The sequence below is a fragment of the Eleutherodactylus coqui genome, chromosome 6 (assembly GCF_035609145.1).
Source record: "Eleutherodactylus coqui strain aEleCoq1 chromosome 6, aEleCoq1.hap1, whole genome shotgun sequence".
Lineage (NCBI taxonomy): Eukaryota > Metazoa > Chordata > Amphibia > Anura > Eleutherodactylidae > Eleutherodactylus > Eleutherodactylus coqui.
The window spans coordinates 217,753,587-217,774,870 of NC_089842.1; the positions used below are offsets into that span (position 1 = coordinate 217,753,587).

At 43.8% G+C, this 21,284-nt stretch overlaps 1 protein-coding gene across 1 annotated transcript; it reads right to left on the minus strand.

The window, feature by feature from the left end:
- Window positions 1-8,765: 8,765 nt before the first annotated feature.
- On the minus strand, window positions 8,766-10,348 carry LOC136633204 (C-C chemokine receptor type 3-like). The gene has a single exon (XM_066608749.1). It carries the CDS (start codon window positions 10,217-10,219, stop codon window positions 9,044-9,046), a length of 1,176 nt encoding a protein of 391 aa, XP_066464846.1. The 5' UTR covers window positions 10,220-10,348; the 3' UTR covers window positions 8,766-9,043.
- Window positions 10,349-21,284: the final 10,936 nt, after the last annotated feature.

Consider the following 21,284-nt stretch of genomic DNA (forward strand, 5'->3'; position numbering starts at 1 on the left):
AACAAGGGGCCGCTCTAATAACTATTTATAGATATATCAGGGGATAATACAGAGATCTCTCCCATCATCTATTATACCCAGGACAGTAACAAGGGGATGCTATAATAACTATGTATAATATATCAGGGGTCAGTACAGAGATCTCTCCCATCATCTATTATAACCAGGACTGTGACTGTAACAAGAGAGAGTCCTCTACATCTAGATCAAAGAAGGTTTCTACACAGTACACAAGGGGGTTCTTTACTGTAAGAGCAGTGCGACTATGGATAGCTAGACAGCTATTACGTCTCCTCTCAGCCTTCATATCATATCAGGGGTCAGTACAGAGATCTCTCCCATCATCTATTATACCCAGGACTGTAAGCAGGGGGCGCTCTAATAACTATGTGTAAAATATCAGAAGTCGGTACAGAGTTCTCTTCCATCAGCTCTTTATACCCAGGACTGTAAGAAGGGGGCGCTCTAATAGCTATGTATAGATATATCAGGGGTCAGTACAGAGATCTCTCTCATCATCTCTTTATACCCAGGACTGTAACAAGGGGGCGCTCTAATAAGCTTGAGAAAGGCTTGTTATCAAACCGAAACGCGTCACAGTATATGGATTGAATAAATTACCATTTTTACATTTACCTGTATCTGGGATTCGGGGGCGCTATAGGATGGCATCTCCTGAGGATGCCATAATTGACCGATGCATAGGACTTGTAATCTCAGTTCTAATTATATCGGATACCTGGATTATCCTGAGTGATCCTGTGACCAAATGGAGTTATATGCTACCCTGGATTGTGACATACTGATGCCCCTTATGACGGCCCGATAACGTCGGGTGAGTTTTATCCAACTTTTTTACCCATTTTTCTCTAATACACCTACTCTCTGGTGCACTTTCTACATCTTACTAGTAAAGTAAAATAGTACCTTAGATACCGGGCAATGACTAAACTTTCTCTAAATTACATTTAGTCCATGGGGGCCGTGAGACGCTATGTTTTTTAAAATAATTTTTTATATTGACATTGTGCTTCGCTATCTGCGTTCTCAATGCATTTCTGGTGCGACCCACATATTTGATACCGCATGGGCACTCGATCAGATATATAACATATCTTGTTCCGCAAGTCATTGGTTTGTTATACATACCAGGGGGTATTGGTTCTCTTGTGTGTTATATATTTACAGCAGTGGCACCCAGTTTTACCGCATATAAGGCCCCTGTATTCGTGGCTAGTTGGATTTTTTTAGAAGAGTTTTTCTTCCTTCTTTTTCCTGGATAGGATGGAGCTAGGATATTTTGGAATGTTTTATTCTTTCTATAGATTCTTTGTGGTAGATTTATTACATAGGGGTCCTGTTGTAAAATAAACCAATTTTTTTCTTAGACTATTCGTGATTTTATTGTGCTGATTACTGTATTTGGTAATGAAAGCTGTTTTTTGTATATACTGTTGTCTTGTCTTTCGTCTTTATATGTTATTGTACTTTTTTGGGAATTATCCTTTTTTCTATTATTCTTAGGAGCTGTTGTCTATTCATTTTTTCAGGATATTTTTTATCTCTAAAACGTTTTTTTAATGGATGCCTGCTCTTTAAAATCTTCATTGTTTGTACTGTTCCTTTTGATCTGCTTCATCTGGCCATAGGAATATTCATTTTCCATGGTTTTGCATGACAACTGTTCAAATCCAGGTAGCTATTTTTATCTACTTTTTTAAAAAAAGGTTTTTGTGGCGATTTTTTTCGTGAGCTATAAATAGCTCTAAATCTATGAAATTAATTATTTGAGGGTCTATGTTGTCCGTAAAACGAAGATTAAAATGGTTAATTCTTCTTTTGTTCCATCCCAAATAATTAATATGTCGTCTGTGAAGCGTTTGTGGAATTTTTTTTTTTATTCTTTATTTATGAATTTTCCATTTTTCCAACCCGACAAGTTACATCACTGTTAGGTAATGCAAAGAAAATGACAACCTGCAACCCAAACAGTGGTACAAAATTCCCCAACTAGATTAAGACAAAGGCCCCCTGGAGGTGGGCCCATTCAGGTACCACCTATGGTATTGCAAATGTGAACTGCAGTTATGCTTGATCCTGAATTTTGCAACCCCTGTAAAGAGTGAAGAAGACCCTCATTAAAGGTCGCATTGTGGAATTTTATTCTTGGGTCTACAAATCGATTTTCTTCAAAGGCACCTACGTATAAATTGGCAAAAGATTAGGGGGTCGCTCGCTAAAAATGACTCTACTGCTGAAACTCCTTTATTATAATTATTAATCTACTACTGATGGAATCTACTCCGGCCACTATCGGTCTCCCTGGTGGATTTGTTAGATTTTTATGGAACTTAGGTAATTGGTAAAAATATGGCGTCTCAGGCTCTATCTGTTTTATATATTTACCTTCATCTATTGATATTCTGTTGCGTCCCACTGGGAGTGCAACCTCGAAAACAAAGAAAAAGGCACAACCGCGCAAAGGAACATAAAACTAAGGGGAGATCTCTCCCTATAAACCCCTAACCCGGGAGGGGGCCCTGCCTACTCGGCGGGCCGATTGCTCCGATAGGTGCGAGCCCGCACTCGTGCCTGGGCCACTAACAAGTCCCTACCCGGTAGCCCTAGCACCAAAATAAGGGAAAACAAATAACCAAATAAAGCAGAAAAGGACTTAGCTAGAATAGAGGAGCTCCAGCCAGGATGTGTTCCTACGTCGCTGTCCAGCGGCAACTGAAGCATTGACCAGCACAGGGGTCAATGCTAGCACTGTTTAAGTAGGAGCCGAGCTACTCAGCACCAGGTGCTGACTGCCATCACTCCTGCAACTACCACACCCCTAAGCTCCAGGAGAAGCAAGGGCACACCCAAAACCTGGTCTGGTCTGCAAGAAAGGTGAAGGTCTCAGAACGGCTGCAACATATTCCTTTATTAGCCATAGTCGTGTCTATCATTTGATTTAATTTACTCGTAATTTCTATTATGGGGTCCTTTTTTAAAGAGGAGTAGTGGTTTTTGTTACTTTTTTGACATTCATTGTGGTATCAGGGGAGGTCCATGATGACAATACCTCCCCCTTTGTCGGCTCTTTTCATTACCAGTTGCTCCTTTTCTGTGAGTTCCTTCAGGGTAGGGTATTGAGATTTAGTTAAATTATGCTTTGTACTATTTTATCATCACACAGATTCTTCAAATCATTTAATGTTTTTTCATAAAATGTTTCAATAAAAGGTCCTTTATGTTCTACTGGATAAACTCTACTTTGGGTTTGAGCCCGGTATCTATAGGATCATCTATATTAAAATCTATTGTGACTTTCTCTGTTTCATCGTCTTTATTATTAATGAAATGGCGGTTTAATATAATTTTACGGATAAGTTCATTGAGATCTATACATATATCGAATAATTTAGAGTTTGTAGACGGACTGAATGACAGTCCTTTACAAAGGAGCTCAACTTCTTTTTTTCGGAGTGGATAGCTTGAGATATTGAAGATTCCTAGTTTCATGGCTTCTTCAGGGCTTACTTCCTCATTTTCATGGTGGTTCTTCTCCCTCTCGCCTCTTTTTGTTTTTCGTCCTGTTGTTGTTTTGATGTCTCTTTCTAGACTGATGTTTGGTTCTTTTGTGACGGCGGGGTCTTGGAATGTGTTAGGCCCCCTGTCCACGGACGGGATTTCACCAGCAGTAAATCGCTGGCGAATTATGCATTCTGAAGCTTTCTATAGCATTGCTATGGAAAGCGCCGACCCCCTGTTCACAAGCGGAGAATCATTGCGATTCTCCGCTCGCGGCCGGCAATTCGCCGCATGCTGCGAATTGCCGCGATTCTCCACAGTCAGCCTATCTGTCAGATAGGCTGACCGTCGGACATTCGTCTGCGGCTCCTTCTCCTGGGTGGTGGCTCACACGGCAGAGATCTGCCGCAGTATACCGCAACTCCCGTGGACAGGGGGCCTTAGTTGTATTGAGTCCTGTTTTGTTTGTATTGATGTTAAAGGGGTTTGGGGTATTGTTTTTGAAAAGAAATGGTGAATCTTGGATCTGGTTACAGGGGGTGTTATGGGGGATGGTATGGTATCTATTTTCTTTTTTACTGTGGTTTTTCCTTTCAATTGATCCATTTTGGTAGCAATTTTTGGGCTAGATCCTAAAAAATGACTAGATTTGTATGTGGATTTGTCACTAAGTTCATTCATCGCTATAGTCTGCATATTACTAGAAGGAGGGGGTGCTATAGTTGCCACAAGGGAACATATTAAGGAATAATTCTTCATTACAATCAAGAGCTTTTCCTTTATTAGAATTGGACTCTTTGTTCGTATTGTATATTTTTGTCGTCTTAATGGTGGTTGCTACTCGACCCGATGGTTTCACATAGAATGGTTGCGTGATTATAGTCATTGTCGGTGATCTTTCATTAGTGGTTACGGTTTCAGGAATAGAATTTGTTGGGAAATTTGGGGTACTAAATGAATTTATTCACATGAACGATTTTTTACCTCTCAGCGATGTTGCAAGGATTAAGGCCTCATGTCCACGGGCTAAATATGATTTAAGATTCAAAGCGGATCACCCGCATGCGGATCCGCATCCCATAGGGATGCATTGACCACCAGCGGGTAGATAAATACCCGCGAATGGTCCATAAAAGTGATTTTTTTTTTTAAATGGAGCATGAAAAAATCTGGACCATGCTCTATTTTCGTGCGGATCTCCCGCGGGGACGGCTCCCACAGGCTTCTATTGAAGCCTATGAAAGCCGTCCGGATCCGCGGGAGACCAAAATCAGCATATACTCACCTGCTCCGGATCTTCCCTTCTTCGCGGCTTCATCTTCTCTCCGTCGCGGCCGGATCTTTTTTCTTCGGGCCGTGCACTTCCCCCGGGCCGAAGAAAGAAGATCCGGCCGCGACGGAGAGAAGATGAAGCCGTGACGAAGGGAAGATCCGGAGCGGGCGAGAGGTCAGTTAATTCTTATTTTCAGCGCTCATGTCCGCGGGGCAGGAGGGCCCGCTACGGATTCTCCATGGAGAATGAGGCTTAAAGCCACAGCATGTCGTATGTATCTTTGGGTGTTCCCTCGGAACGCCTTGCCCATTGTCAATGGAACCCTAAAAGACATGGCATGGCACCCACTATGCCATGGGATGTGATGATACCCACTTAAATCACTGATCCTATAATGACCGTGAAACACTTGCCTGAGGAGCGCAATTTCACTAAAGTCATGTGAGGTATTTTTCAATGAAAAGCACCTCACATCGGCGTGAAAAATGCACGTTGGCAAGCACCATATCAGGTCGAGTTTCTTGGCCCGATATCACGCTCACCCGTGTGAATGTAGCCTTAATGAGGAAAATTGGCTTCTACCTCATTAGGGGTTTTGCCTTCCTCTGGATCAACACTGAGGAGTAACAGGCTGAACTGGATGGACGGGGGGTTCTTTCAGCCCAACATACTATGTTACATGATAGGCTTAGATACATACAGTGGCTCAGCAGACAGTGTCACACATCTCAGGCTTAGATACAACCGCTGTGTATCAGAATAGATATAAAGGGAATAATAAGATTATCGTATGACTGAATGAGTGGCGTCATCGTTGGCTCATTCGCACGGGCAGCCTGTTTATACCGGCAGGCACATTGTCGGCTCATTCAACGAGAAATCGTTCACTCGGTTACATTTACCGTATAAGCGAGAGCGGCTGAACGAGCGTCGGGAAAACTGAACGAGAAATTAACGAGCCAACGGTGATTGTTGTGCTGCATGAGAAGAACGATGAGTGAAAAGTGTCGTTCATCGTCAGCTGCGTTTACACTGAATGATAATCATTCCGTGTAAAAGGGCCTTTAGGTTTGATGCAGCAGCTCAGCAAAGAGTATCTGACATGAAGGGATTAGATACATAGCACAGCAGTCAGTATCACACAGCGTAGGATGAGATACACGGCTCAGCAGACATTATCACACAGGATACGTAATTAGAATGACTGGCAGCAATCCAAGGTATGGAAAAATACAAAAGCGTTTATTTACCCCATAACAAACAAGCACCGTTTCGGTCAACAGACCTTCCTCAAGCTCAGGTATCACACAGGATAGGATTAGATACACAGCTCAGCAGATAGTATCACACAGGATAGGATTAGATACACGGCTCAGCAGACAGTATCACACAGGATAGGATTAGATACACAGCTCCGCAGAGAGTATCCGACATGATGGGATTAGATTCACAGCACAGCAGTCAGTATCACACAGGATAGGATTGGATACACAGCTCACCAGACAGTATAACAAAGGAGATGATTAGATACACAGCTCAGCAGACAGTATCACACAGGATAGGATTAGATACACGGCTCAGCAGACAGTATCACACAAGTTAAGGTTAGATACACAGCTCAGCAGAGAGTATCACACAGGATAGGATTAGATACAACGGCTTAGCAGACAGTATCACACAGTATAGGATTAGATACACAGCTCAGCAGACAGTATCACACAGGATAGGTTTAGATGGATGGCTCAGCAGACAGTATCATACAGGATAGGATTAGATACATGGTTCTGTGGACGGTATCACAAAGGATAGGATTAGATACATGGCTCAGCAGACAGTATGACACAGGAGAGGATTAGTTACGCAGCTCAGCAGACAGTATCACACATGATAGGATTAGATACACGGCTCATCAGACAGTATCACACAGGGTAGGCTTGGATACACGGCTCAGCAGACAGTATCACACAGGATAGGATTAAATACACGGCTCACCAGACAGTATCACACAAAGTAGGATTAGATACAAGGCTCTGTGGACAGTATCACACAGCATAGGATTAGATACATCGGTCAGCAGACAGTATCACACAGGATAGGATTAGATACACAGCTCAGCAGACCGTATCACACAGGATAGGATTAGATACACTGCTCAGCAGACAGTATCACACACGATAGCATTAGATACACGGCTCAGCAGACAGTATCACACAGGATAGGATTAGATACACAACTCAGCAGTCCGTGTCACACATGATAGGATTAGATACAGCAGTCGCTATCACACAGGATAGGATTAGATACATGGCTCAGCAGACAGTATCACACAGGATAGGATTAGATACACGGCTCACCTGGCAGTATCACACAGATAGGATTAGATACACGGCTCAGCAAACAGTATCACACAGAATAGGATTAGATACACGGCTCAGCAGACAGTATCACACAGGATATGATTAGATACTTGGCTCAGCAGACACTATCACACAGAATAGGATTAGATACACGGCTCAGCAGACAGTATCACACAGGATATGATTAGATACTTGGCTCAGCAGACACTATCACACAGAATAGGATTGGATACACAGCTCAGCAGACAGTATCACACAGAATAGGATTAGATACACGGCTCAGCAGACAGTATCACACAGGATAGGATTAGATACACAGCTCAACGGACAGTATCACACAGGATATGATTAGATACTTGGCTCAGCAGACACTATCACACAGAATAGGATTGGATACACAGCTCAGCAGACAGTATCACACAGAATAGGATTAGATACACGGCTCAGCAGACAGTATCACACAGGATAGGATTAGATACATGGCTCAGCAGACAGTATCACACAGGATAGGATTAGATACACAGCTCAGCAGACAGTATCACACCGGATAGGATTAGATACACAGCTCAGGAGACAGTATCACACAGGATAAGGTTAGATACACAGCTCAGCAGACAGTATCACACAGGATAGGATTAGATACACAGCTCAGCAGAAAGTATCACATAGGATAGGATTAGATACACGGCTCAGCAGACAATATCACACATGATAGGATTAGATACACGGCAAAGCAGTTAGTATCACACAGGATAGGATTAGATACATGGCTCAGAAGACAGTAACACACAGGATAGGATTAGATACACAGCTCAGCAGACAGTATCACACAGGATAGGATTAGATACACGGCCCAGCAGACAGTATCACACAGAATAGGATTAGATACACAGCTCAGAAGATGGTATCTCACAGGATAGGATTAGATACATGGCTTAGCAGACATTATAACACAGTATAGGATTAGATACATGGCTCAGCAGACAGTATCACACAGGATAGGATTAGATACACAGCTCAGCAGACAGTATCACACAGGATAGGATTAGATACGTGGTTCTGTGGACAGTATCACACAGGATAGGATTAGATACACAGCTCAGCAGACAGTATCACACAGGATAGGATTAGATACACGGCTCAGCAGACAGTATCACGCAGGATAGGATTAGATACACGGCTCAGCAGACAGTATCACGCAGGATAGGATTAGATACACGGCTCAGCAGACAGTATCATGCAGGATAGGATTAGATACAGGGCTCAGCAGAGAGTATCACACAGAGAAGGATTAGATACACGGCTCAGCAAACAGTATCTCACAGGATAGGATTAGATACACGGCTCAGCAAACAGTATCTCACAGGATAGGATTAGATACACGGCTCAGCAGACAGAATCACACAGGATAGGATTAGATACACAGCTCAGCAGACAGTATCACACGGGATAGGAATAGATACACATCTCAGCAAGCAGTATCACACCGAATAGGATTAGATACACATCTCAGCAGGCACTGTATTACCTACTAGAATTAGATTCACAAATCAGTAAATAGTATCACACCTGCTAGGCTTAGATACCCTGATCACAATAAGTAGTAAGGAGTCGTCTTAGTTTTGTGAATTTATTGGCTGATCATTACTAGTAAGCAGTGCTGCGGGATATGTGATACATACAATATAATCTCTATTGATCTCTCCCCGGATGCGTCCCCGACTGGTACGTCCTTACTAGCTGGCGCTGGAGATGTTTCCGCGGACGAACAGAGGAGGACGCATCTGATGAAGAGCCACAATACTGAGCGGGCCCTTTATACATCCCCGTCCATCATGCCCCCCATGTATATAAAGCATAGCGTTGCAGTCATCGGAGAGCAGAGAGGTCCGCCTCACTCATAGATGGTCTGTGGGGAGTACTCGCTCATCTTGCTGCTTAGGCTGGACATCCGGTACCTGGAGCCGCACATGGCCCATCTCCCCAGCATCAGGGACAGGTGTCGCCGGAACTTGGTTCCTACAAATGTGTAGAAGAACGGGTTGATGCAGCAGTGGAAGTAGGCGATGTTGCGGCAAATGAAAAACGCATAGTCAATGGTTTCATCACAGTCGTTATCGAAGGAATCCCTGGAGATCTGCAAGGCCTTGATGAAAATGATGACGCTATATGGCGTCCAGCAGAGGAAGAATGCCACCACAATCAAGAAGATCAGCTTGATCGCTTTGTGTTTGTCGTGCATCTTCGAAAAGTGTAGCTTGATGACGATCATTGTGTAACAGTACAAGATGATGATAAGCGGCAACACGTAGAACATAACCAGCTGCTGATAGTAGCCCACCAGCTTCCAGGTATTCATCTCATCCAAAGTGTACCCCATCTCCTCGCATAGAGTCATCTCATAAAATGTGTCCTCTCTTGTCCTATACAGCTTGAACTTGGGGATAGTGGATAAGAAGCTGATGGCCCAAACCGTGCCGCTGACCGTGTAGACGTAGAAAGTGTTCCTGGTCCTGGCAGCATAGATGGCATGAACCACCGCCATGTAGCGATCCACCGTCATCATGGTCAAGAACAAGATAGAGCTGTAGAAGCCAATGTAGAACATGGAGGCCAACATCCTGCAAGATGTCATCCCGAATATCCACTGGTCGCTGTGGTAGTAACCCCAGAAGGGCAGCGGGAGGGTGAACAACAAGTCTGAGAGCACCAGGTTAAGGATGAAGAAGTTGGTCACCGTCTTAATGTTCTCAAACTTCAGAAGAAGGTATAAGATGAGGCCGTTACCCAAAACACTGAGCATGAAGACCAGGTAGAAGAAGACAGGCACCACTGAAGCCCCAAAATTGTTGCTGTTCATTTTATTGCAAATGGTGACGATTTCTTCATCATAGTCGGGGGTCATGAAGGTGGTGGACAGTGCAGAAGAGTTGTCCATCTGCCCCTGGTCTGACATCGTAGCCACCACTGCCAGACACTGCCGATAACACGAAGAACCTCTCAAGACTCCTGGAGAAGTAGAAATTGTCTTCTGCCTCTCCGCAGGGCTCAGTTCAGGAAATACAATCATCCAGTCCACGGCGGAGGGCAATGGTGATGATGATGATGATGAGCAATGGGCATTTCGCAATGTACAGTGTAAGGTGTAGAGCGCTGATTCTTCTAGATCTGCAGGAAACACATTGTACAGAGGCCACAGTTTGTGCAACTTCACAAAGCTGCAGAAAAAAAATCACATAAATAGCTCCAGATTAACAGAGATTTTGTAATCTTGACAGGAGCGCGGTGAAACGTCTCAAACCAGCAGCCGCAGATGGAGCAGACGGAAAACCACAATGGAGCACGAGGGAAGGCGATGTCAGTACATGGACCGCATAGAGGAACCCGGTTCTGGAGCATATGGCGCACGCATTGTGATGATAGTTGAACACAGGAGGTTTCAGCAGTGAGGAGAGCATTCAAGCTTTAGACATAGAGGGGCGCAAAGAGACATCAATCAGCTCAGGACCCCCAGTGCCAATCAGCGCAATGTGACTATGAGGACCACCTTAGTTTATTGCTGGAACTATAATAATATGGGACATAAACGGCCGGTGTTCAACCTCAGGATTAGGGCTGCTGACTGGTAAAAATAAATAAATACCAGCATCGGCCTTTGGACTTAATTACTTGCTGAGCCGGTGAGCTACCAATGCTCCAAACAGGCCCTGCTCTCTCCGTGGCCCTGACCGCCATGAAGACTTCTTCTAGCGACGACTCATCTCTGCACTCTCTCCCCATCCTACAGCTACCCTCAATGCTCCTCTAAGTGCCTCCTTCGCACTCCTTGCCTATCATAAAATAATAATGCCCCTCTTTGACCACACAGTAATAACCTGCTATGTGTCCCCACAGTAATGAGCTTCTCTGACCATGGCCGCCTGCAGACGGCCAGGTCGGATCCGGCTGCGAGAATTCTCGCAGCGGGACACGACCCAAGTGTCTGCAGAGAGCAGCGTAACACTCACCTGCTCCCGCGGCCCCGGCTCTTTCATGTGGTGGCTGCCGGGCAGCCGGCGCATGCACAGAGCGGACCCGGCGGCCGGTGAGTGATGTTTCACAGAAATAGAGCAAGCCGCGAGTTGTTTGCCGCGCTAAATCTCGTGCGGCCAAATCGCGGCCGTCTGCATAGGATTTCTTTGTTAACGCAATCCTATGGCAGCTTCCAGGGGCGGAAATTCCGTGGGACATCCCGCCACAGAATTTCTGCCCGTCTGCTGGCGGCCCATCTTTTACTCTCTGCTTCCTGTGACTGTGAAGCACTGGAGAAGGGAGCAGGATGGAAGATGCCCTCAGTGCCGGTTGAACACCGCGTGGCAGAGACCTGGTGATTAAACCAGTCATAACTGCAGGGAAGGAGCTCAATAAAGACAAATGAGCAGGGCAGTCAGACTCCCTTTTGTCCTTTCTCCATGTTTTCCCATCTAGTGGACGTCAGAGGACAAAATAGCCCCGCTGTCAGAGGCCTGATGTGTGTGCACCATCTTCCATATGGTTAAAGTGGCCCTGAGTGAAAGGGGCAAAGGAACCTACATCGTCCACAAGAGGTGCTGTTATTAGGGTGGTGAGAGTTCTGGTGCATTCAGTTTCAATAAGGCAGGAGACCAACGGAGTGAGACGTTTGTAGGCAGGAGGAGAGCACAGGACATAAGGAGAGGGGCAGATCCTGTGTGGCGTGGTGGTGGGAAGATGAAGGAGAGAGAGAAGTGCCTGGGCAAGTGGGGAGCGGAGACAAAAGAGTGGACATCAAGCGGACAACTTGGGGTGAGGGCGGCCGATGAAGCCAGAAATCAGTGAGAGGGCATCATACCTCATCCATACTTCCCAACTTCTGATCAATGAAAAGAAGGACAACTATACTAGCAGGCCACGACACTTTATGAAAAGCCCCTCTATATCCCACAAGGGCACTATTCAGTGACTCCCTCACAGTAATAGTGACCCCCTTAAGAGACCCAGTAGTACTAGTGTCCCTGGTAGTAACAGTACGTCCATTAGGGCTCCAGCAGTAATAGTGGCCTCAGTAGTAATGGTGGCTCCTATAGTGGCCCCAGAAGTAAAAATGACCACCACAGTGGCCCCAGTATTAATAGTGTCCCTCATATTGTTCACAAGAGTAATGGTGACCAACATAGTGGCTTTCATAGTAATAGTTACCCCCCTAGTGGCTCTAGTATAAAAAGCATACCCCATAGTGGCCCCAGAAGTAATACTGCCCCCCCCATTAGCAGCACCAGTAGTAACAGTGCCCCTCATAGTGGCCCTAGTATTAATAGTGACCCCCTTAGTGGCCCCAGTAGTAATAGTATCCCCCATAGTGACCCAAGCAGTACTAGTGATCCCCATAGTGGCTTCAATAGTAATAGGGTCCCTCATAGGGGTTCCAGTAGTAATAGTGCCCCCCTTAGTTGTCACAGCAGTAATAGTATCCCCCATAGTGCACCCAGTAGTAATAATTACCTCATAATGTGCCAAGCAGAAATATTGCCCCCATAGTGGCCCCAGCATTAATAGTGACCCGGGTAGTAATATTGTCCATCATAGTGGTTCCAGTAGTATTTATGACCCCATAGTGGACCCAGTAGTAATATTGCCCCATTTGGTTGTACCAAGTAGTAATAGTGTCCGCCATAGTGGTTTCAGTAGTAATATTAACCCCCATAGTGGCCACAGTAGTAATTGTAGTTAACATTACTACTGAGACCACTATGGGGGACCGCAGTAGTAATTGTGGTGCCATATTGATTCATATAGTAATAGTGTCCCCGGTAGTGGTCCAAGTGAACCCACTAGTACTATTGCCCCCATATTGGCCTCAGTATTAATAGTGAACCCCATAATGGCTTTAATAGTAGTAGTGACCCGCATAGTGGCCCCAATAGTAATAGTGTTTCCATTAATAATAATTACCCCATTGTGAAACTAGTAATAATATTGCCGCCATAATGATCCGAGTATTAATACTGACCCCGATAGTGGCCCTAATAGTAATAGTGTTCCTTATAGTGGTCCCAGTATTAATATTGACCCCTATAGTGGCCCCTAGTAGTAATAGTGACCCCCCCCCCCCCTATAGTGGTCCAAGTAGTAAGAGTGTCCTCCATAGTGTACCCAGTGGTAATATTGCCTCCATAGTGGCCCCAGTATTAATAGTAACCCCCACAGTGGTCGAAGTAGTAATAGTGTCCTCCATAGTGGACCCAGCAGTAATATTGCCCCGATTGTGGCCCCAGTATTAATAGTGATCCTTTTAGTGGCCCCAATAGTAATAGTGTCTCCCATAGTGGTTTCAGTAGTAATATTGACAACAATAGTGGCCACATTAGTAAGGCCCCCCCTAGTGATACCTGTAGTAGCAGTTTCCTCCATAGTGGTTCCAGTAGTCATACTGACCCCCTTAGTGGCCACAGTAGTAATTGTGCCACCCATAGTGGCCACATTAGTAATAGTGCCCCCATAGTGATCCATGTAGTAATAGTGCCCCCCATAGTGGCTCCAGTAATAATACTGACCGCAATAGTGGCCCCAGTAATAATAGTGTCCCCCATAGTGACCTCAGTAGTAATAGTCAGAGTCACGCCTACCCCTTAGTTCACTGCAGGTCAGATACAAACAGCGCTCTATTCAAAATCGGGAGTCCGTCTGCATATCCTCCAGAGTATAATCGCTTAAACAGCAGGCTGCTTACTTCATCTCCCATTGCAGTACTGCTTAATAAACATTATCCTACAGTATGTTCTATTCTCACAAGAACATTCATATTTTACTTTATGAGGATTAACTCATTAATCCATTACCGCAGTGTATAAAATCATTATAAGTTATATTTAAAATCCCATATTAGAATAGACATACCAGGATGCCCCTATGTTTATGATAAAATTTATATATAGTCCATACAAACTTTTTATATAAAAAAACGGATCCGTATAATGCATTTAGATATATCATAAAATCCATATAGAATCCATAAACGTTCATATTAAATACATAAAATTCATATACAAAATTCATATAAACTACGGTAATAAAAAAGGCCAATATTCATAATACATATTAAAAGGATTTTGTGCAGATTAAAAAAAATGTAAAATTTTCTCTAAAACATCATTTAGGCCCTGAGGGGATAATGTTTTTTTGTTTAAAAATCAGGTACATTTCTCTACTCCTAAGTAGAGAGAATAACCCAGGTTTAACCCTTTGCAATCCAATTTTGGATTCAGGGTTTCCTAGGGGGCTTTCTCTTTCTGCCATTATACAATGGCGCCATCTGCTGGCTAGAGCCAGTACTGTGGTATGGGACATGCTGGAGAGGCCCCCGACAACAGAGCGGCCAGTAATATACAGTAAGAATACCCTGCCGGTCGTCTTCCGACATCGGAGCTGTACAGCCTTCAAATAGAATGTCTTTAGACGTCAGGCAGTGGATTGGAAAGGGTTAATGCTTTCCGGTGGTGTTACTCTAAGGCCGGAGGGATCTTTATTGTGGCACTTTAAAGTGACTAGAAAAACTCTGGTTTAAGAAGCCCTTTGTTATGTTGGTGCAAAGCTAATTCAGTGTAGTTCGCAGCGTATTAGTCGTACAACCTATATATCGGAGGCCACAGGGAGCATATTTGGTATTTCAGCCGCACTTCAGTAGCGGTGAGCAATTCCAGCGACCTGATTGGTTGTTAGGTACACACCCCCCTTTGGAGATGTGCACGAGTGCTACTTCACGAGACCAGCGGAGGTTTAGGGTTTAGGGTTAGGTTTAGGGTTTAGGGTTAGGTTTAGGGTTTGGGGTTACGGTTTAGGGTTGGGCTTAGTTGCCGACCCTCCTACAGCCCTGCTGCTGCTTATTTAACGGGCCGGCCACTCGTGCACATCTCCAAAGGGATGTGTATACCCAACAACCAATGAGGTCGCTGGAATCGCTCATCGCTACTGAAGTGCGGCTGAAATACCAAATATCCCCACAGGGACACTCTAGTAAATAAATGATATAACAAGCCCCACAATTGAGTAGCGTTTTTTTTTTCTGTGGTACCTTACTTTCCCTGTTCTTGTTGGGACTTCTTTTATTCCATGGGTTATGTTTTTGCAGCATTTGCACCTAGGTAGACTACATCTGAAAACTTCTTGTACGGGCCTGGATTGTAAAAAGTTTTTCTTATTTTCGCTATTTTTTAGGGTTTTACTTTTATTATTATTCATATGTGGGCGAGAGGTTGCTATAATATTTTTTAAAGTTTTATTTCTCCTAAATGTCACTAATGGTTTTTCTGGTAAGATCTTCTGCAGGAATGGATCTTCCTTTAGAATATTCCAGTGTTGATGAAGGATTTTCTTGACAAGCCCATGTTGGACATTGAATTTTGTAATGAACATAGGGTCCCGTTTAGGTGCGTAATTTTCTCTTTTCTTTGAGGTTCCTTGTGGTTTATTTTCCAATGCTTTGTTGTAAGGGGATTCCCCCAATTTTGTGGGTTAATTCTTTTCTTTGAACCTGTTCTTCAATGTTGTAGATTGGGTGATATAGTCACTCACTTGTAAACAGTTCCTCCGTATTCTTAAAAATTGCCCGTAACGGATATTGTTTTTCCAAGCTTTTGAGTGGCAAGTAGAGAAATTTAGATAACTGTTCGTATCTGTTTTTAAAATGCGTGCTTGTCTTAATATTCCCTTCCTTTAAAAAAATTCCTTGATCTAAAAATACGGCTATTGATTGGCTAAAATCACCCGTAAGCTCCAACCCCCAATCATTCTTGTTTAGGTCCAAAATAAAATGAATAAACCCTCCTATGTCTCCTTTCTATATTAAAAAGGTGTCATCTATAAAACGGCAACACAATATTATATTCGACTCCATAATATTTCTTTCAAATGCCCCTATAAATAAATTAGTGTATGCTGGAGCGAATTTCGTGCCCATCGCGGTACCCTTTTTCTGTAAATAAAATTGGTTCTTATATAAAAAATAGTTATTATTTAAAATAAATCCTATAGCATCTAAAATAAAATCTTTTTTGGGGGGGCGGGCATCAAGGAGTCTCCAGATAGAAAATATTTTACAGCCTCAATTCCTTTCTTGTGCTAGATGTTTGAGTATAAGGTCTTTACATCCAAAGTGCACAGAAGTTAGTCATTTTGCCATTGAATAGTTTTCAGTGCGTCTAAAAAATCCCCTGTATCTTTAATATATTCCAGTAAGTTTGTCGCAAATCTTTGTAGTTGATGATCTATATATTCTGATAACACACTCGTTGCTGAGCCTACACCAGCTATAATGGGCCGTCCCGGTGGTGTTTTTTTCCCCTTGTGGATTTGGGGCAAGAAATAACAATAGGGTGTCTCCAGGTATCTAATTAATGAATAGTTCCTTTCTTTTTTGTGAGGCAATTCTGTTCAAGAGCGTTGTCGATCAGGGATTGTAGTGCCGCCACATACTTGTTTGTGGGGTTACGGTCTAGTTTGGTATAATATTCTTTATGGCTCAGAATTCTTAACGATTCTTCTTCGTAGAATTTGTTACTCGTAATCACAGTGCTCACCCCTTTTTTTAATTACTAACTCTTCGTTATTAGCCAGGTCTAAAAAAAAACTCCTGTTTTTTATTAAAATTGGTGGAATACATTTTTCTTCCAGAATCGCATATCTCTGTTAAGTCACTTAGAACCTTTTGATAGCAGATCTCTATAAAATTGCCTTTACTTTCTACAGGGTAGAACATGCTGATTGGTTTTAGGATGGTGGTAATTGGTTCTATCAAGTCCCTATCGGTGTTAGTTGAGTGTCCATCTTTTGGCGGTTCTGATAGCTTTTTTTATCTCAAAGTATCCTGTTAGCGTAAGATTTTTAATAAAATGATTGAGGTCTGCAAACAACTCAAACAGATTTGCCAGCATATGCAGGAACAGTGGCGTCACGCGTGACAAGTGTTTCCTGTTGTTCAGTTTATTTGGCATTCCCTATTATAGGGGTGTCCGAGAAAGGCCGAGCGCTACCCTGGCCTTGGCTGTGTGTGTCCCTCTGGGATGGAGCATGGTAAGTGCCACCGTGGCAAGTCAGCATTCTACCCTCTCAGCTTCCCAGCATGTCCCAGGTGTCCGGGGTCTCCCTATGGTACGCTGCAGGTGGATATTTTGGTATCCACTGATTCCTGATTTAGCTGAACTAATGGATCTATGGCTAGTATTTCCTGATTATTTTGGATAATGCTATGGGGATTTCTTCTACAAATGCATCACAGAAGGGGAAATAAAAAATTAAAAACAATCCTAGAAAATGGCCGTTACTTACTGGGTGAGGAGAGCATATAGATGCATCCTCCTCTCACCATGCAGGTAGCTGACTACCAAATGGAGGAGCCAATAACACCTGTGCAGGACACCAATAAGACAGCCACTCACACTGCCTCCTGATAATGAGGGGGGTGGATGCTTGGCGTACACTCCTACACATAGTGGATACAGGGTGCCAGACCATTCTGATATATGTAGTTCACCATGCAGAGCAGCAACCTATTAATGACGCCATGATAATTCGGCGGGTTGCCCTGCATATCCAACAGTGAACCACATTGGTACTGCCACCCTGGGCTCCCCCTGGAGTCTTAATGCCACACTGCATGTGAATGATAGATAATAAATGCAAGGCATTGGTTGGATGTTGGCCAAGATACATGAGCCCACTAACCACTTCACGGTTCCTTGCGTTGTAGTGGGTCCCTACACTAATATAAATGCATCACAGAAGGGGAAATGAAAAGCTGATTAAACATCAAGGACTACAGGCGAAGCACCTGGAGACTCATAGGGTCCAGGTGTCCACACCAGGTGAGCACTGTCCATTGTACTTAGAGGCGCTTTCCACATATTTTCTCCTATCCACAGTATTATTAGTGACTCCTTCAGTGGCTCCAAAAGTATTAGTGTCCCCCATAGTGATCTCAGTAGTAATATAGCTCCAATAGTGGCCCCAATAGTAATAGTGACCCCACATAGTGGACCCAGTAGTAATATTGCCTCTATAGTGGCCCCAGTATTAATAGTGACCCCCACAGTGGCCCAAGTAGTAATAGTGTCCCCCATAGTGGACCCACTAGTAATATTTCCCCCATTGTGGCCCAGTATTAATAGTGATCCTTTTAGTGGCCCCAATAGTAATAGTGTCTACCATAGTAGTTCAAGTAGTAATATTGATGGCAATAGTGGCCACATTAGTAATAATGCCCCCCATTGTGATTCCTGTAGTGGTAGTTTCCCCGTAGTGGTTCAAGTAGTAATACTGTCCCCCTTAGTGGCCACAGTAGAAATTGTGCCACCCATAGTGGCCACATTAGTAATAGTGCCCCCATAGTGATCCATGTAGTAATAGTGGCCCCCATAGTGGTTCCAGTAGTAATACTGTCGCCCATAGATGTCAATGTAGTAATATTGACCACAACAGTGGCCCCAGTAGTAATAGTATCCTCCATAGTGGCCCCAATAGTAAAAATGGCCGCCATAGTGCTCCCAATAGTAATACTTCCCCCATAGTGGCCCCAGTATTCTTTTTCCCATACTGTTACCAGAACTCATAGTTAAAGATTCCCGCTTTTCTAAGTCCTATCTGTATATATATTTTATACGTTTGTCTGCGTACGTCTCCCCCTTCCCTTTCTCTTATGGACTTACCTCTTGATTTACCACTGTTACACAGCATTGAGGATGCATACGGCTTTCCTCAGATAAATCTGGCGGTCCCTTCTTACCAAGCCCGTAGCTGGCAGGACAATTATTTCTCACACAGACCTCTATTTCCCACTATTCATCACTAAGTAAACAGGACCTTATTTCACACAGTACACTAAGGACCCCTGGTCCCTGGTCCTGGAATAGTTTTACGGACTCCTTAAGGGGGGGGGGGGGTTGGGGGAGACCAGACCTCCCTTCTAAGGGAACTTCTGGTGATATTATAACAGACTCAGTAAAAGCAAATTATGGCTAACACGACACAGACTATCAACGTACAGATTTCAACAATTACTACAGGCAACATGGCAATATACACACAAGGGTTCTTCCGTCTATCACGGTTACTAAGAACACCGTAAATAACAGGCAGAAGCGTCCTATATAACATGCAGCAACTCACCCCCTGTCGACATGAGACTGAAGTCAGGAGAGCCCAGAGCTTGAGTGGCAAGTCAAGAGCTTACCGTATACCGGTGTTTTGTAGATCTGGGGTCCCGTGGCCTCTGGTCCGGCTGGTCGGCAGGTAGTGTAGTCAGGTATCGGCTGCAGGTAAGGAGTTAGCTTCTGCCCCACAATGGGCGCCAAATAAACTGTGGGGGGTCTGGAACGCAGACCGAAATGCGAATGTTGCCTGTATCCAAATTAAGAGGAAATATTATATAGAGTACTCATAGAGAACCATAATAAGCCACTACACAGACTGTCTAGTGATATCAGTATGAGTTCTGTTTATTGTTGTACATTACTAGTTTATATGCAAGTTGTAAAGAAGGCGTTTCCAAATGTTACCTGATGCCTGGTTACAAAGTACTTTTGGTGACTGTAAATCAAAAAGCTTTTCTAAACAAAAGGTATCAACAAAACTGTTTGAAGTAGACATAAAAACAGTTACAGTGTGATAATACAGGTTGACTCCTGGCTGAGTACTTTTGTTAATTACATTTCTTGTTTGACTAGAAGTGTAATCTTCAAAGTTCATCAACAATTTGCACATCAAAAGAGGGGGCATTGTTTCTAGTTTACACATAGACAAAACTGGTTCAGCCACCTACTCGGGAGTCAGCACAAAGTTGGGATTCAGTAAGATAGCTGAATAAAATCTAATTAATCATACATTTAGTATTCTAAAATCAATATTAAAATAGACTCTTGAATATACCTTTTTACATATGATTCTATATCCAAATTCTACTAGCAACTTCCGGAATGTTTTACATATTTTTCATTTCCATAATACATAACATTATATAACCAAATAACTAATGTCACATTTATTACACTGTTTCCTTATCTTTCTTATGTTAGGTTATTAAAAATATTGATTGACCCCTATCAATAGTGACTCTTTTAGTGGACTAATACTAATAGTATTTGTAGTAATAATGACCCCCACATAGTGTTCCCCATTGTGACCCCAGTAGTAATAGTGACTCCTTTAGTAGCCTAGTGCACTAAGTAGTAATATTGTCCCCATAGTGTCCCCAGTATTAATAGTGACTCCTTTAGTGGCCCCAATAGTAATAGTCTGGCCTTAGTGGCCCTAATAGTAATAGTGACCCCTATTAATGGATCTCCAGCCACCCAACAAGCATGTAACTCCCTTGTAGTCCTTATCTGGAGGCTGGAGTGCTGTAAGTAGTGCGACCTCTGACCTCTCACCCAATGGGGGTAAAGGTCAGGGACTACAAGTGAATTAGATGCTTGTTGGGGTGGTGAACATGCCTCCTGCCGCCCGGGTTATGGGATGGTGCCCACATCTGGGACTGTACGGCAGCCTGCGGCCCCCTGTCCTCTCTGACATGTAGATGGGATTGGCGGCAGAGACGTGTATGGAGACGCCGCCCGTATGTAATGTATTGCGTATGAACAGCGTGTCATACATAAGTCCCGCATGCTGGGCCTTTCCCTTGTGTATACAGTGCTGCACGCCGCTGTGCAGGGAGAATGACAGTCCATTGTCTTTCATCGCCTCCAATTACACGTCTCTGCAACGCACACGTAATACGCGGTGCAGACCCGCCCGTGGACATGAGCCCGCCGTGCAGCAGCAGTTTTGATGCGTATTTGTGGTGTACGCACATTTTTCACGTCAATGTTGCATCTGCAATCCCTGCATGTATGAGAGCTGCAAAACTGCTATTCTCACAATGATGAAGCGTTAAGTGGTAGAAGACCGCACTGGCCCTTTAATTTGGTAACAGCAAGGCCTGCTGGTACTTGTAGTTCTACCTGCTCAACAGGGAAGACTCTCCAGTGACAGCGTCACAGAAAACAGATCACATGACGTGGGAATGCCGTTAGCCACTTCCTGCTTTCTCCTGTCAGTCACACAGAGCAATGTCTGTGATTGGCTGACAGCTCATGAGCCCGCCCCGCGTA